Raw genomic sequence first — 17,712 nt, forward strand, 5'->3', positions numbered from 1 at the left:
TTTTTTTTTCATTACAGTGAACTGACTGAAATGCGTTGCGCTGCGGATCGCAGTCATACTATCTGTATCCTATCGGTACCGGCAACAATGACTTGCCACGATCTTTTAACTTTCACAGCGGCTTGTCATCAAGACATACAATACTTTAGAATCCTCAAAGACGGCAGTCCAAACCAGTATATGGCTCTAATCACCTTCAGATCGTCGGTGAGCGCGAACAAATGTTTGAGCACGAGATATCGTGTACTTTCACGCTTTTGTAAAGTTGGAAAAGTTGGAAAAGTTGGCCACATTTATATACGCATATATGTATATTAAGTTGGGGTTCAAAGCAAACATTTTATGTATATAATCAAGTATACATCGATTAAACATTTAAAGAGGGTTGTAAATACACAAGTTTAGGGTATAATAGAATAAACGTGCCAAGTTTTGTACAAAGACGTAACCAACTAAAAACATGTTAGCGCGAAAGTAAAAGTAAGCTTTTATGGCATTTTATAGAGTGCAGCGAGCGAATTTTACGAAACTTTCAACGGTGCTCCCTATAACTCTTTGGAACCAGATGTGGTTTGTCACATGGTGTTTGTATCTCGAGTCGAAATAGGGGACAATGGAATGCCTCTGAACGGGCACACAGAGTTGCCATCGTGTCCGGTCTGTCTCGAAAGAATGGACGAGAGTGTCGATGGAATTCTGACAATATTGTGCAACCATACTTTCCACTCCAGCTGCCTCGTCAAATGGGGTGACACATCCTGTCCGATCTGTCGATACGCCCAAACGCCAGAGCCACTGGCGGATAGTCGTTGCATGAAATGTGGCAAGTGTTGGTCTAATTGCTCCGACTTATTATACTAAACTTGAGAGAATCCAATTTAATATTTAACATACACTTGTAGAAAAGGAAAGGAGAATTTGTAGAAAATCACTTGAAATTGTTCGATTAAATTCCGCATTGTACACGTGCATTGTATATTGGCATATTTCTCGGTCTTTCCGAGAAAGGAGATGGATGGCAAAACATATTCTATCGTACTCTGAGGCCTCTTTTAATATGTTTTTGTGTGGATCTCTTCAGTTGCGGATACCGGCACGGACGCACTGTGGATTTGCTTGATCTGCGGTCACGTAGGCTGCTCACGTTATCATCAGGGTCATGCATTTGAACACTACCGAGACACGCACCATTGCTACGCGATGCAATTGGGCAACAATCGCGTCTGGGATTACGTAGGCGACAATTTTGTGCATCGGCTACTGCAGGATAAAGATGGTAAAATGGTGGAAGGTGGTCGCTCGGCAACCAAGAGCGAGGGTGCCGCTGTGGAGGATAAGGTAGATTCGGTGCAGTTAGAGTTCACGTATTTGTTAACATCACAGTTGGAAACGCAACGACAATACTATGAAGAGAGGCTCAATCGTACGGAGCAACGCTCCATAGCAGAAATTACCGAGTTGAGAGATAAATTGGACCAAGTGCTCGAGGAAAACTCACAATTTAAGGTACGTTATTCTTAAAGGTATAATTCTTAAAAATAGTAATAAAATGAACATTACCTCGTCTTTTCTTTTCCGAATTTCCTTTCGCTTTCTCCCTCTTCCTGTTCTACTCTTTTCAAATGTACTACTCTTAATTACATCATAAAGAAAAAAAAATACATATATGTATATATATACTTCTTACTTTATCAGAAACAATTCGCGACGCTCAATCGTGACAAGCAGACGCTTGATAAGCGTCTGCAGCATTGCACCAACAAATTGGCACAAATACAAACAGAATTGTCGGAGGAAAAGGATTTGCGAAAGGCCCTACAATTGAACCAGACTTCATGGCAGGCGAAATACAAGAAATTGCAAGATGACGTGGCCACCAAAGAAGCAGAGATCACCAATTTGAAGGAGCAAAACCGGGATCTCATGTTTTTCCTTGATGCTCAAAAACAAATCGATGAGTCCGCCGATCGAAATGAGATTGCCGCCGGACGTATCGTTATTCCTCCAAGCCCTAAAGATGGGAAATCGTCAGGATCTCGAGTATATAAAAGTCAAAAGAGGCATTAACTCTCATCAAACATCATTGAACATGAAATTATTAACACTTTTACGTTAAATTCTCCAATCTGTTTAGACTCGAATCTTTTTCAACTACGTTTGAGATGTCTTCGTCACGGATATGCAAAACGCAATATTCTGAATATCGATTACAAGAACGCGTATGATGAAGAAAAAAACGTTATATATAAAAGAGATGATATTGAAGTTAATTTTTACAGTTTTATGTGAAGGAAGAATAATCTATTATTTCGCTACAACGATTTTACTAAATTGTTGTTTACCTTTTTATTTCATTTGCTGACATTAATGTACGTTTAATATTGAAACTTGTGTAATTTTTTACTATATTGGTATACACGTATCTCTATTAACAATGTCTTTTATAACGATGTCAGAAGTGAAAAGTTGCATAAATTTTCTTCTTGCGTTATATCTAAAAAAAAGTTGGTTTTTTTTCATAAATCTCATATATTTTCATCCCGCTTGAATCCTGGATTATCATATTGAAATTGATGACGATTTGATTGTCCTGGTTGAAAAGGGTCCTGATTCGAGGAGGATCTCAAATTATCAGCGTCATCGTAAATGTCATATGATTTCTGAGTCTGTGTCCTTCTTTTTTCTGCTAAAATTGTTGATCGCCTCCGCTCAAAGGCGTTAAACGCACTTTTCGGCATTTGCGAGGACATGCGTTGTGATAAACCTGCAAACGAGACGAGAGATACTCGAAAAAAGTATTAAATAAAAAGTACCAACACAAGTGTGATACGTAATGCCATTGGCACTGACTTGTAAAAGTGTGAGTGTGGGTGGGTATGTGTGTGTGTATGGGTAGGTGCGTGCGTGCGTGTTTGCGTGTTTACATGTATAACATTGTTACTCCCAACACTGGTGTCAAAATGTTAAATAATATGAAATATAGAACGTTTACTCTCTATCTAACTGTTGTTTGAAAAAACGATTAATTTAATGCACGTCTCGGGGTATTGCACGTAATTCTATAAATATATCCGAAAACTATATATTCTCGTATTGTGTTGCATTAAATAACACGTGCGTTTTCATCAACTTTTTATCAACCCCGGTCGTAATAATGTGTAAACGTCTTGTTTAATGGCAAGTGTAAATCGTTTTGCTTGAAATAATTCATTTACGTTTTATGGGTGCTTTAATGTAGTTTATGTTTACGCAAACTACACGTGCATTACGTGTGTCAGTGCTGATACCCAAATGCAGCATCTTTGTCCGTGCGTAAAAGATGTAATATATAAACGCGTGCGCGCGTAAAACTACAAGCTTAATTAACAGCACGTAGTACATGTTAACGTTAAAAAAAAGATAAAACATAAATTAAATATTTGATAATAATAAAACCAACGTCAATTATTAGCTGTAATAATAAATAAATTTTATACCGTGTTTTTATTTTTATTCCCTTGTCGAAGGGGAGCAAAGAAGATTAAAAGTTGAAACGCAATGTACAAAAAGAAACGAAACAACATATCACACACGTTCATCATGCTATCTCGTGTATCCAATATTCAAATTTTTCATACTTTGTTTTCCGAAATTTTGTTCGTCCCTTTTGTCACGTGTGGTTACCTTAGCTACGTACTATTTATTTTAACACTAGAAATGTTTTTATTACACTACCTCTTCCATAAAAGCAAGCGTAAGCAAAAACCGATAATTCCATTTGGAATTATATGACATTGTTTTATATAGAAGCTGTTTGAAAGCACCAAATCGAAACAATGTCGCTACGTCGTTTAGTTGCTTATCCACGATACTCAATATACGCGATTGAATTTCCGTATCCATATTTTCTCTTTCTTCCTGTTTTTCTCTCGTGATATATATGTATGTATGTACAATTTAGAAGATGAGTGCGTTCTGAATTTAAAATCTCCAGGATTCTCCCATAATTTGAATAGTATTCTCACTGATCTATTGATACACAAAGTTTATGAAAATTTTAAACACGTTAAGAACACGTATACCTGAACTTGGATCATGAAGCTTTCGTCGAAATAGTTTTTCAAAGTTTCCCAATATCTTCAACGATCCCTTCGAATTTTTCGTTGATTTGTGCACACTTTGTTTGCTAGGACAAGTCACGGTACTTCGTCTAAGTTCGAATATCACGTCGTCCTCCGCCATGCGTTGAAGTGTCTGCGCTATTTTATCAGCGTGCTTTTCGAAAACGCCATCTTCCGAAGAAGTTACCTGAAGAAATGAGGCGAGAGAAATATACATATATGAATTACTACGTATAGAAAGAAAAATTAATTTTCTGTAAACTTCTTTATCTTATCTTTCTCTTAAAGTAAACTTGTGTTTTGTATTTTCAACAAATCTTCAATAAATTTACTTTCATAGGAGGAAAATCATAGAGATTGTATAATTTATCTTTCACCGTATGTACTTGCGTGTGAAAAAGATAAGAAAAGCGTGTTGTACCTAATATTATGGTGTTTAATGTGTTTTTTTTTCTTTGAATATTACCTTAGTACAAGGAAGTTTTGTATTGGCGAGTACATGGGAAAATGTGACGAATCGATGAACTAGCATAGCGCAGAACTGGACACCTAATATACTGATGAACGCGGCAATAAATAGGCATCCTATCGGCTCGAGTCTTAAATATTCTTTCGTTAAATGTACCTAATATAAGAAATTGAAATGTAATTTAAAATTTTTTACCCTTGCACAATTTTAACAAATTTTAATACTTGAGCGTTAACGTATTAAATTGAAACAATAAGCCTTTCAAAGTATAAGCAAGTTGACGCGTGTTTGACGTGTAACGTTATTAAATATAACAACTATGTAAAGTTATTGTTAATGAAACGCATAATAGGATTGTTCTCACTGTTACTATATTACGTTCGTATTATTATCATTATTATATTGTTATTGAGATATTTACCTCAAATCTTTCCGAATTGAATGTAACATTGTACTTCATTCCAAGTGGCCATTGCAAATGTAGGGTATCTTTGTTTAACTGCATAAGGAACACGATTAGTACAAACAAAGCATTTAACATGAAGAATTTCGATAAATACGCATCACGAGAGTTCATCAGTTCCTGAGTTATTTTGTTCTAAAAGAAATATAATTATATAAAAATTAAGGAGAGAATAAAATAAATATCTCGGAAAATTATCATTTCAATATTATCTCAGAATATGACATTAAATGCTGGATGGTTGTTCTTCAATGTTCGACAACGTAAAACAAAAGATTGCACATGTTTGATTCTTTTCTGTAACGTGTGTGAATATACCTACATATTGTAGTCTTGCAGTTCTATTCTTGTTATTTCTATCTATTATTATTATTTATTATTTATTATTTTTATTTTTATATTTTTTTTATTATTTTCTATTATTATTATTTCTATCTATTATTTCACTCAAGCTGTATGCGACGTTCTATAATACCAACTACTTTTACTTTGTCTATTTCTCTGTCTTTTTTTGCAAGTTAAAGATATATTCGACTCACTTGACTCTCTTCATCGCTTTCAATGGGTCGCAAGTATTTTCCAATCAGATCTTTCCAAAATTCTTCTTCATCGTTCGATAGAAAATCCACCACACCTCTTCGCAGTCTTTCGTCCTGAAGCCAGTAAGGGCTAATGAGGAAACTGGACTGATCCTGACTCGAGGTTGCTGACACCTGCGTCAGAACGTCACTTTCGTCATCATCGGCATCCTTGTAGATCACATTTTCTCCATCACTTTTATCGGTTATGTGTTGTAACTCGATTCCTTCATGCATTTCCTCTTCTATTGTTTCCTCCATCGGGAAATATGGTCTTGGGTACATATTAGCATTAGAAGATGATGTGGCAACGTTGTTAGTTTCCATGTTTATTGTATGTAATCTATAATATTATCAATAATTATATCTGTGTTGTAGAATAGAAACGCACCTTGGGAGTAAGATAAGACACATAATTTAATCTGTATAATTCGAATCTCTCGTAGTACGAGTCCGATAAATAAAAGCACGTAAAGCCAAGTGTGTAACAATGATTTTCGTCAACTACAAGTTTCGTAATAACTGTAAATATCAAGTCCACATCGAACCTGTCTAGTAAGTTGAGACGTTTGTTCATCTGTTGTAGAGACTCGTTGATTTCATTCAATCGCTTCTCTTCATAACTAACTCCTGAATTAATACAGCAAACACATTTGAGAAGATTCCCCAAGGAAAACTCCAATGTACCTTTTTCATTTTTGTCTTGCTTATTTCTCTTTCCTATCACGAACCCGGATAGATTGCTGATTGCTGCGGATCTCTGCTCATCTTGAAGAGTCTTTTTACGTTGTACGTTAAACATGATTATTTTTCAAATTATTTCAATTACATTCTGCACGTGCGCGCACGTGCAACAAGTGGCAAAACATGTTTTAAGGAACTACGCTTTCACGTATTTTCCACAGTGTATTATTTACAATTTGTACAATCTGCTCTGAATTAAATTAAAATTAGAGAATAGCAAACTTACGACATTCGGTTTCTTGGAATCACGCGTGCCCCATGTAACGTTATGCACGTTGAAGACGGAGAAGATAATTAACAACATGTACATAGACGGCACAGTGATGTAGTAAATAACACCGCACAGTAAACAAGTCGCTTCCTGAGGGTGTAACAGACCAGCTACTGTCATTTGGCACGCGACAATGAAAAAGAGAAGACTACTGGGTGCAAGCCATCCATCTTCGGCGATTTGCAACATAATTCCTACTAGGACGACTATCATCACTAGGCCATATATAGCGCTGATAATCTCGGCTACTATCAACTGTAAACCCACGCTACGAATGTACTATCGATAGATGATGTTGTATATAAATGTATAATGTATACATGTTCATATGCAATATATAATCGTCGATTAATCTAGCACAGTCGTAGAAAGTATCCTATAGTCATTAAATCTAATGGTTTCAGCTGTATTTTCTTGCTCTCTCTCTCTCTCTCTCCTTCTCTATTTGAAATAAAATTCATCTAATACAGCGAGCTCAATTTGCAAAGCCATTTATATATTCTTGTTTTGATTAATTTTTTATAATCCACATTTACTGACTAAATAAATTTTTCTTTTTCAAATATCCTCAAAATCTTTATGAGATACCAGCATTCGAGTTTCATACCTGCATGCGCTCCTTACAGACGAAGCAAACTCCGACAAACACGCCAATTGGGATTAGATTGTACCAGAAACTGGTCCAATTGTCGATATGAAACGCGGCGACAAACGCGCCAACCAGCATCAAAAATATTGTACCTGGTCCCAGGATTGTACTCCCTTTAATAAATAATAATTGATTTAATAGATTACTAAAATGTTATCTACTAGGATATATGTTACATACCCATTAGAATCCATTGATAAGCAATGTACAGCCACGAGATATCGTTATTCACCTTCCTCGTCTCTTTAGAAGTCATCAACAAGTCGAAAATATTTGCGACAGTGGAGGGAATCCAACGGCGTCGCTGAATGTAGAAATCTCTAAAGACTTCTGGTGCATGTGTATACGCATCACTCGCTGCCGAATATTCGACCTGGTAGAAACGAATAGTTGAATATTTTTGTACCTACATAACACTAGTGAGAAAATATATCCTTCAACAAGATTAATTTTTCAAAAGAATGACCACAGACATGCATGGTGAAATATATATTATTGTAGAACCAAAATATTCAAATCTGGTTGCTGACGTACAAAATACACGTGTTTAACGTCAACCAAGTTCCGAATGCTAGTGCACGTTAAAATTTTTATTTTGTTTTTTTCAATCTGTATCTTTCATGCCTGGATTTGCCTGGTTTTAAAGAGAGCAGGAAAAAGGAGAGAATTTTGTAAATATATATATACCTCTATATATATATATATGTCGTATTAAAAACCAATATATATATATATATAAGCATTAATTTAAATACTAACGTGTTTATTCTTCAGAAATAGATCTGAATAATACATGTGTATAATAAATAGATGAAATTTTATCAATCGTCAGGAAAATAATCAGTCAGATATCGTTTCGAGATTAGAGTTTGAGATGCGACAATGATTATCCTCGCGCGACGAAAATTTCGTCACGTGACCGCGGTCCAAAAATTGAACGTTCTGCTCTATATACGCGCATCTAATACACATATCCAATACAACTTGTTACTTGATGATTAAGCTTGAAAATTAAGCTATATTAACGTTAAATATTTCTCACTACTTGAGCAAATTGACATTTCGAAAACATTTATATATGGCTTTGGTTGGAATTTAAATCTATGAGAAAGATGTCTGTACTTTTAATATATTGCTTACTAAATAGGTAATATATTATATGGATATATCATGGTATTTTAAACCGCACATGACTTACCCGTGAACCTACTTGGAGAAGCAATGTACAGAGCCATCGATCCTCACCTTGGTCATACTGAATGTAATGCCTGGCTTCGGTAGACTTGGTGGCATATTTCGCCATCACGTTAGGCTGCTTCAACGCTTTCGCTCTAAAGAGCGAAAAACAGCCAGGACTGCACAGAACACAACCGATCGTATGTTCCGTAGATTTTTGCAACCAGTGGCCAATAGCGTATTCAAATTTTTGGAACCAAACCATTGGACCTGTAGTAACAAACAGTGTAAAACGCTCAAGAGCTTCAAACAAAGCCATCTCTTTTCCGTATATTAGAAAATTGTACGAAATTTAAAGTCTCAAAAGCTGTTTGTTTAATAATAAATATACTAAAACTTTTCTTCGTCCATCGTTCTCCGTCTATCGGTTACGTGTTATAAAGAAACTGTGAAACTGTGATATCGTGTGATTTCTTCAATCACACAGTTACCAACAATTATATGTAACAATACGTTCTTTCTACGTCCCACTTTTATGAGATGATTGACATTTTTTATTTGTCGCAACCCGCATATACCGCATACCTAATCCGACCGGATGTATTCGCCCACACGCGGCACCAAGATCTCTATCCTTTTTCATCAGATCCACCAGAACTTTAACCGCGGCCGGTCGAAAGTCGATATCTCCGTCCAATGTAAGAATGTACGTGTTCTCGGCAATAGTCTCTTTCCGATCTACGTCGATCGGTAGTCCCATTAGACGATAGCCCAAAAGATAATACATATACATGACCTGAAAAAATGAAACAAAATGTTTCGCTCGGATATTTTCCTTTGAAACTTTACTTACGTAACGTTGTCTCTAATAAAGGTTTAATGATATGCTTATTCGCGTTTATATATAAATCATATATTACATGTACAATATATTGACTTGATCTGAAATGCATTACACATATATGCGCGTGTGCAACGTTTCATCAAATTTTTATTAGAGAACGACTTGATCAGGCATACGTTTATTTCTCATACTTGACTCCACCGTTTTCTGTGTCTAATCTTGTTTTTATCCTTCAGGTGAACTACCAATTTAGTTTTTCCTGGCAACGTCCACACAAGACGACCCCCGTAAGGCGTCGGATATTTAGTAGGCGGCAAAGAACGCATGCACAAGTTCTCCACATTTTTTTGGACCGTCTCCACCAGCGTAATCACATATTGATTGACTTGCGTCTCATTTTCATCGTGCGTACACAAATCAACGCAGCCGTGCATGCAGCAAAATGCATCGTCGAAGAAAATGTGTGCTGATTTCAAAAGCACAAGTACAACATTTATTCAACAAATGTATTGAATAATTTTCTTTATGGCTATTCGCTCGCTAAATTTTTCGAAAATATTTTCAAAAACTACGTCTCGCAAAATTTGTGACTTGTACGTTATCATTACGATAAATCCGTCCGCTCTTTAATCTTTTAATCATAATATATTGTCTGTGACGATCGCGACTCACTTTCCAATTCGTAATAGTCCTCGATGTGAACCTTGTAATATCTCTGCGTGACGCGTATCGCACACTGGTCCTTGTCCAATCGCAGAATACTGCCTACCAAATGATTCATTTCGTTCTTCTCTTCGTGCCACATTGTAGCGCACGCGTAAATCCTCGTCACTCGATCTTTATGTTTATCGATCGTCGTCATATCCTCCGGATCATCTTTGTCAAGGTCTCGTTCGATTCTTCCAACGTCCAAGCTAATATCGGTAGCTTCGAGTCTTGGGTCACCATTCTGAAATTCAATTACGTGCAATAATAAATGTATGTACGTGTGATGATAAATAAATAGATGAATCAACTCCAAGTTAATCTCTTTACTGCAAGTGGAGCATCTTTGTGCTTCTCCTCGCGCGCGTGGATCCGTGCGTCTCGATCGATATTTTCATTCTGCGTCCTTCTATTTAAAGCTAAACATTGGTCAATCATAAGCGAATCGTAAGTGATGATGGAGAAAATTCTTTCAGCTAGCGCCAGTCTTTCGTTTTCGGTGGTCCATAGGTGCATCGTGATCCATATCTGCGACATCAGCCATGTAAGCCAGAACCAAATGTACCAGCTGGAAAGAACGTCGTCCCAATTTCCAAACAGGACGTCCTCGAAGAAAAGATAGTCCGTTGTAACGTTGCGAAAGATGTCCTTATTGTTGCACAATGTCACAATCAAACACACCGCTCCCAGACTAGCCAGTGTCGTTGGAAATGCGAAACCAAACTGGTGCATATGAGTTCTGTAAGCGAATTTACCTGAAAAGTTGTCAAAGAGATCAAGATTTGAAGATTGAAAGTCATATGCTCTTGAACTTGTGTATACTTGAAGAAAAATAAAATATTAAAAAAATGATCAAATTATATATCATATGTAGAACAGAGGTAAAGACTGCAGCAGGATACTCTCGCATCGTTCTTATCCAACGACGTTCTTTTGAAACACAGTACGTGTTGTTGGTTACTTTCAGATTTTTGCGCGGTCTGGATCTACGTGTAAGTAAGCCTCATGGACAAAAGGCTTGCCGCACTTTCATCTTTTTATGTATTATTTTTTTAGTTTTATAATACATGTACATTTTGTTGTGTGGCCATTTCAACTTACAAGACTGATACATCATCATGGCGCAAGCAGCTTGAATGGCAAAGATATAAAGGGGTGTAGGGATAGTGAATCTCGGTGAGAAAAAGCTTCTGGCATCTATTCCTTCGCATACGTTAACAACGAGAGCACCCGTGATGAAAATGAATATCCTCCAAAGGGAGACATATCCTTGTACGACGTGCTGGCCTGATTGAAGATCTTCTTTCGCACGGAATAAGAATCGCACTAGACCTGTTTTAATCATCTAAATTATAATAAACTAAATTGGTTCTCTCGCAGTAAAAACACTCGCGAAAAGAAAAAGGATATTTGAAATAAATATTCAAAGGTATTTTCGAGATTTTGCCGACAAGATGCGCACCTTATATAATTTCTCATCTTACTCTCTCTCCCTCCTCCCCCAACCCCCCCATTTTTCTCTTTTTCTTTACACGAGACGGCCTTAGGACCTATCTACCTACTTACATATACGTGACGTGATCAATATATACGTACCGATGTTGCTGTGGGACGACACAAAGTTGCTCCACCAGCGACTCGAGCATAAGACAAGAGCAACGGGAGAAAGCCACATCAACGTTGCGTCGACGTCGTGCTCGATATTAAGGATCAAAGGCCACAACATTCCGCTAACTTGGGCGGTCAATGCCAGTGCGTCAACAATTTTTAGCAATCTTAATTTGCTTGCCGATACATTTTGACTTGATTTATTTCGCGAAAGTAGATCTATTAAATTTTAATCATCGTCGGTATTTATATTATACATATATAACACGTGCGAATTCTTAATTACCGCGGAATATCGTTGTACACGTAGGAACGAAAGCAGTCTATTTCCGAAAGCTCGTTTATTTGAATCGAGCGTCAATCAATTGTATTATACATATACAATACGTATATTATACGTGTGTGTGTGTGTGTGTGTGCGCGCGTGTGTGTGTATAATAGCAACGGCAAGTTAAAGTAAAAAAAAAGTTGCCTTCTATTGCTCTCGGCACGTAGTTACGCACTTACTCAACAATCCTGGGACGAAACATAGGCAACAGAAAATGGCGGCGCCTTGTACCGCACCGATTTCCGGTAGAATGACAAAAGTCAACAAGACTAAACCGATCGTGTGGAGCGTGTCCAGCAGAATCATGAGCAGAATGTTTCGTTTCTTTGGCATTCTTGGTTTCCCCTTGAATAGATAGTGCCACAAAGTATTCAACACTCCGAGGCATTCCGGCACGAGAAATATGAAAATCAGACACCACGTCCATTTTATACGGTCATCCTGCGTGTGTTCGGTAAAAAGCGCCTCCAGCTCCTCCTTCTCTATATGTAAAGGAATCCGGAAGTGTTTTGCGTAAAAGGATTTAATATTGTAAATTTAATATTACGTATATGGATAAGGAAAAATTTCCCCCTTTTTCCTTTTCGCTAACGTATAACACTATACCTAATACTATGACACTTGATTGATAACGTGTGATAAACGATAAGCGATAAGATAATATAATATGTCTCTTTTAAATAAAAGAAATGAAAGATCAATCCCCTGCTCAATTGTAAATTCTCAAGTCCAAGTCACGTCTCCATCATCTCTCCTTAGATTTGAATATTTAATTTAATATCGTCTCTATAATTATAGATTGCGCAACCTGCTGCCTCTGCATGTTAAAATTTCAAAATTTTTAAACTGCCAAATTTGGAAACTTGGCAGTCCGTACTTTAGGATATAAGAATATTTGTGTGCAAATATTTAAAACTTTTGTTTAGTGTTGTTTACTCTAAATTGAAATCTTACCTAGATTACGATTATAAGAGAGCAACGATTCATTCTTTCGTAGCTGCGCGGTGGCCAATAGAACAGCTAATTTAGACGCGATGCCGCTGCATAAAACGATAGTAAATAACAATCCATAAATGAACAGCTTTAAGATCCAAATAACGATCTCGAAAAACCTGTTATTTCGCATAGATCCACTTTCTGGTGGAGGAGGAAGACATTCGAACGCGTCCCACGGCGGAACGTCTTTCTGCGAACTAAAAGGCACGATATGTTTTATGTGTTTGCGAGCTTTTCATTCTTCAGTAGTACGCAGCACTATTTGGCTTACTATTATCTCATCTCTCTCTCTCTCTCTCTTATATGTAATTATTTTCCTTCCTCAGTTTTCTACATCTTTCTACTACATCTCTTTTTACATTTTTATACATTGTTTCGCGCATGATTTTATTTCTTACATCTTATATCCTTATTCCTTTTCTTTTTCCTCAACAACACGTGTTCATTTTGCAAAAAAAGAATGCATTTCATAGAAACACAAGATTCATTCGTTCAGTCATTTCACGTCATCTACTCTTTATGACAGATACAAAATACACGTAATCGAAACATTCTCTCTCTTTCTTTCAAGATACCATAATTTTAGAACAGATGGCAAAACAAAAATGTAAAGGTGAAACTAACAACAAGTAAAAAATCCCCCCGCCCTCACTAAAAAAGAAAATTATAATAGCGAATTCAGTAGTACACGCACTAGTGCGTGTCTAGCCGAATTCACTAAAGACATTGAATTTTCTAATTCTCTAAACACATACCTCTCTTCTTCAGTTTCATCGAATTCAGAGCTGCTGTCGTCATAGTACGTGTCAAAGACGCTAATCCTCGGTTCGTTTCCTCGGTTTATCGGCAACATATTTGCCGAAATCTTGCGACAGCTTACGATCGCGACAACCGCCGAAATTGATATATTATATGCCTGCGGTACATGTGGTAGATGCGTCATCGATCGACAAAGTATTATCATCGGTTCCATGATAAGGTTAGATAAGATTTATATAATTAGGACCACGTCGGAATGTGGAGTACCGTAATACACATTTCCGGATACGCGCTTGCCGTACAAGTGTGCTGTATAGTTATATTATGCGACATTATGACGCCCATATTATGGAACCAAGTCATTTAACAGACTTCTTCGTATTACACATATAACGTTCTAGCTCGAGGAGAATGTGTTACATATTTATAAACATTGAAATGTTTTTATTTAGAGTTCCATAAATAACATAAGCAAATCCTAGTTCTAACACTTTATTAACGTTATTTTTAGGAAGAAGTGATAAATTTTATCACATTACGTAACACTGCAGAGAACAAAAAAAAATAATCATTTGCACGATATGACTGCATGCTGAAAACCAAGTGGTAAGAAAATAGTATATCTCTAATATACATATAATATTAACTCCCCGCACCGATCATGTATATACGCATTTATTTTGCGATGCCAATAACCCCACAGGCAAGACGATCGCCAGCGTTGCCAGTTGTTTTTGACAGGTTGTGGCCACCCTTGCCCAAATCATCAGGATCAGCGTGGACCTAAAATTTGAAGAAACTGAATTAACATATCTATTTACAAGAGACAAATACTAAGAGAAAGGCAAAAACAAGTAAGAAAATCTTTGACTACGTGACAATATTAATGGAAAACGTGTCACTTTACAACCAAGTATACCTATGTATGAATTAAGCGTGTAAACATTTCTGATACACATCTCAGAACCAGCATTTACCTTACACAAGTATGTCGTATAATATATTAACTACGTACGTCAAATCATATTTATTTTTATAAAATCATTAGTAATACTAAAGAATAAGAATGGTACGTGGAATGGTTCGTGGGTTACAACGGCCGCGTATCAAGTACAAATCAACGAGACTCTCAATTCTAATATTATATACCACGAGAGTTCGTCCGATGATACTGTGCGCTCCGTGGAGTTGAATCTGACTGTCGGTGATGTTAACTTCCGTGTCTTTATCAGCATCCGCGGTTGTCACGTTTCCTAAATCTCCAACATGGCGCACTTGGTCATTCGGACCACCATGATCCTGTTCACGTGGATTGAAATGAGGGCCCGCACTCGTGCAACCTGTAAAAAAAAAAAACATCAAGAATTAGTTTACGTTCATAACTTACTTGAAAATACTTCAAGTAACTGTTTATTCCGCCAATGATATTTAATAAAATAAACACAATGTATTCCTTTCGACAACAATTGGCAATCAATATAAATTAACGCTTATTCATTCGACGTTTCGACCCAGGCTTCGGGTCCTTCTCAAGTAATCTAACGAAAAAATATATAAAAGGCATGCGGTCAATAACATTGTCAATAAATTAAAAATACAAGATTATCGTCCGTGTAAATTAATACCTAATGAGGGAGAAAGCAGTGTCGTCGCGACATTCCCCGTCCAAACCATTATGAAATTTTGACAGAAATATCACGTGCAAAGCTGGAATTTGCAAAGAATAAGATATTTCCGTGAAGAGAAGAGAAATCAGTATAAATTAACAAAAAATTGGTTTAATTACACGGAGAATGTCCCACAGCAGCGCAAATTCATGTCGCAGAATCTCCCGCATCGCATCTCAAGCCGCGCACAGCGGGCAGAGCACTCGGCCACCAACATCAAAACATATTCGCACCGAGAAAGTCAGGCACATACTCAAAAATGTGCCTGTCGAAAGGAATACATTGTGTTTATTTTACTTGAAAATAGTTGAACAACGATGATACGTTGTAATCTATGCCATGTCGTATTGTGTGAAACACATCGTACTTGAGCGATATATAAATTAAAATGACATAAAAAATTAAAAGCGTGCAACAAGAAAAAAAAAATGAAAAAACCTTGGGAAAATTCGACCAAAATTTGCTTGAAAGTTATTAAAACATTTTAAACTGAAATAAATGTAAAAAGTACTAAAATATCATATATATACATATATAGATATCTTCTGTCCCCGCATGAACCTGTTTACGACAAGCAAGCAGATATCCATATCGCATACATTCATTCTCCACACACAACGTAGCTCGTGTTATCAACTTTATACAAGTCGAAAATAAGACAAGTTTGATAAAAATGATAGAGTTGTGCACACGTTCAATCAACTTTAGTAAATTTGTAGAAACTCTCGTCACTGTTTGAATCAATTACAAAGCGTCAAATCTGTAGAGAAAAAATTACAAGTGAGGGAGATTTTTAAAATATATTTTAAATTAACTTTTTTTTTCAAGTCTGTAATGTCCGAGCTACGTCATTCATAATGCAACGTCTCATTAGATATTCTCATTAAAATTAACTTGAACGTACCATTTGTATTGTCGCCAAATTCATGAATATGAAAACCGTGCTGGCCTTTCTTTAAGCCGGAAATCTGTCCAGTCACCTTTACCTCACTTTGACATTCCTGCAATGCAAATCGAGTCCTTACTGTGATAACAGAGTAAGTGAATTTTTTAGAGGATTAAAAGTTAACACGTATTACATTAAGTGTGTATGTATGTATGAAAACAAGTCTTTCGACAACGTAGATTACTAGAAAATATATAAAAACTATCGCGGTACGATTCAGGATTCAGGTGATCGTCCGATGACTCTCATATATATAAAATGTAAAATCATATCAAGCAAAAAGCATTATCGTATCGCTAGACGCTAGATAAAAATCTTTCAAGCCTGCAGTTTGAGAAATATAAGCGGATATCTTTTGAGAAAAGATATAGCGAGATCAATCTGAAAATTTCGATGAACGTGCCAGACTTGTGCGGCGAGGAGGGAAAATTGGAAAAAACAGACGTTACCGCTTGTTCAAAATGCACGGTTCCTCTGACAGCCCCTCCCTGCTGGCCTGGCTGAAGGACACAGATTGCCTTGATCGCCTTGCTGGTCGACATCTCGCGAATGTATTTTCGTCTATTCCGGTCTATTCGCGTGCCTGCCCAAGTCCCGCGTGTCCCGAATGGATAGTTCCAACTGCGCGGTACGTCGCGGCTTGGCTTATGCTTATACGGTAATTAAATAATCAACGTGCTGAATGTTGCTGAATCACGAATAATCAGACGAGACAAAAACCGCTCACGCGTGACGTATGATCAGTATGTATATGTTTTGTATACATACATACATGCATATGTATGTATGTACATATGTGTTGAGGACAAATGAAGACAGAAAGGTCGTCCGGTTGAGTTTCGGAACGCATCCCATTGCATCCCATCACGGGCCGCGTTCAGCAGACACAACTGTTGGGTTCGTCTTATCAACACTCTGCGTTGATTCGTTGGTTCTAAAAGTAAGAGCCAATCACGTTCGACTGCTACTGAGCGGCTTGGTCTGCTGAACGCGCCCAATTATTCTCCTCAAATTTAAGGGGATCCTGCAACCGTATGATTTACCGACATTATCGTTTTTCGATGGATCTTTTAATTGGCTTTACAGAATTGCAAGTTTTTGGTCTAGAATTAAAGTACGCACAAAAATCTAGGGTAGAAAACGCGATTTTATATCAAAAACACCAAAAAATTAAAAATATTACTTATTTGGGCACATACGCAGCTGTCACCTGACGACAATATTTGCTTAAAACAAAAATTCTGCAGTTTATACATACATAATTTTTATCATCTGCAATGGATGTTGTAAGTCGCAAGTCGTAAGAATTGGCCAATCACAGTGCATTATTCTTCGACCGCAAGGAGAATAATGAACTGTGATTGATCAATTCTTACGACTTACGACTTACACAACACCCATTGTAGACC

General features: G+C 36.9%; 3 protein-coding genes across 3 annotated transcripts in view; 1 reads left to right on the plus strand and 2 right to left on the minus strand.

Annotated features, from left to right (window-relative positions):
* The window catches only part of LOC112454787 (BRCA1-associated protein), a 4,311-nt gene extending 763 nt beyond the window's left edge, over positions 1-3,548 (plus strand). The window contains exons 3-6 of the mRNA XM_025016374.1: positions 18-207; positions 505-823; positions 1,082-1,506; positions 1,696-3,548. Coding sequence (XP_024872142.1) covers positions 18-207; positions 505-823; positions 1,082-1,506; positions 1,696-2,067 — 1,306 coding nt within the window. The 3' untranslated portion in view covers positions 2,068-3,548. The remainder of the gene's footprint in view (positions 1-17; positions 208-504; positions 824-1,081; positions 1,507-1,695) is intronic.
* A 100-nt stretch (positions 3,549-3,648) lies between these two features.
* Positions 3,649-14,070, minus strand: LOC112454786 (chitin synthase chs-2-like). The gene is made up of 18 exons (XM_025016373.1): positions 13,687-14,070; positions 12,890-13,128; positions 12,115-12,417; positions 11,596-11,826; positions 11,101-11,331; positions 10,330-10,754; positions 9,967-10,243; positions 9,486-9,760; positions 9,036-9,246; positions 8,473-8,720; positions 7,455-7,647; positions 7,233-7,387; positions 6,581-6,880; positions 6,159-6,388; positions 5,572-5,953; positions 4,991-5,167; positions 4,567-4,725; positions 3,649-4,287 (listed from the first exon to the last, which is right to left on the minus strand). The coding sequence occupies exons 1-18, from the start codon at positions 13,902-13,904 to the stop codon at positions 4,009-4,011; spliced, it is 4,533 nt and encodes a 1,510-aa protein (XP_024872141.1). The 5' UTR covers positions 13,905-14,070; the 3' UTR covers positions 3,649-4,008.
* A 96-nt stretch (positions 14,071-14,166) lies between these two features.
* Positions 14,167-17,022, minus strand: LOC112454788 (superoxide dismutase [Cu-Zn]). The gene is made up of 4 exons (XM_025016375.1): positions 16,753-17,022; positions 16,262-16,358; positions 14,840-15,030; positions 14,167-14,473 (listed from the first exon to the last, which is right to left on the minus strand). Exons 1-4 carry the CDS (start codon positions 16,843-16,845, stop codon positions 14,366-14,368), a joined length of 489 nt encoding a protein of 162 aa, XP_024872143.1. The 5' UTR covers positions 16,846-17,022; the 3' UTR covers positions 14,167-14,365.
* Between the last annotated feature and the right edge of the window lie 690 nt (positions 17,023-17,712).

The sequence above is a fragment of the Temnothorax curvispinosus genome, unplaced genomic scaffold (genome assembly GCF_003070985.1).
Source record: "Temnothorax curvispinosus isolate PA1 unplaced genomic scaffold, ASM307098v1 QBEX01005330.1, whole genome shotgun sequence".
Taxonomy (NCBI): domain Eukaryota; kingdom Metazoa; phylum Arthropoda; class Insecta; order Hymenoptera; family Formicidae; genus Temnothorax; species Temnothorax curvispinosus.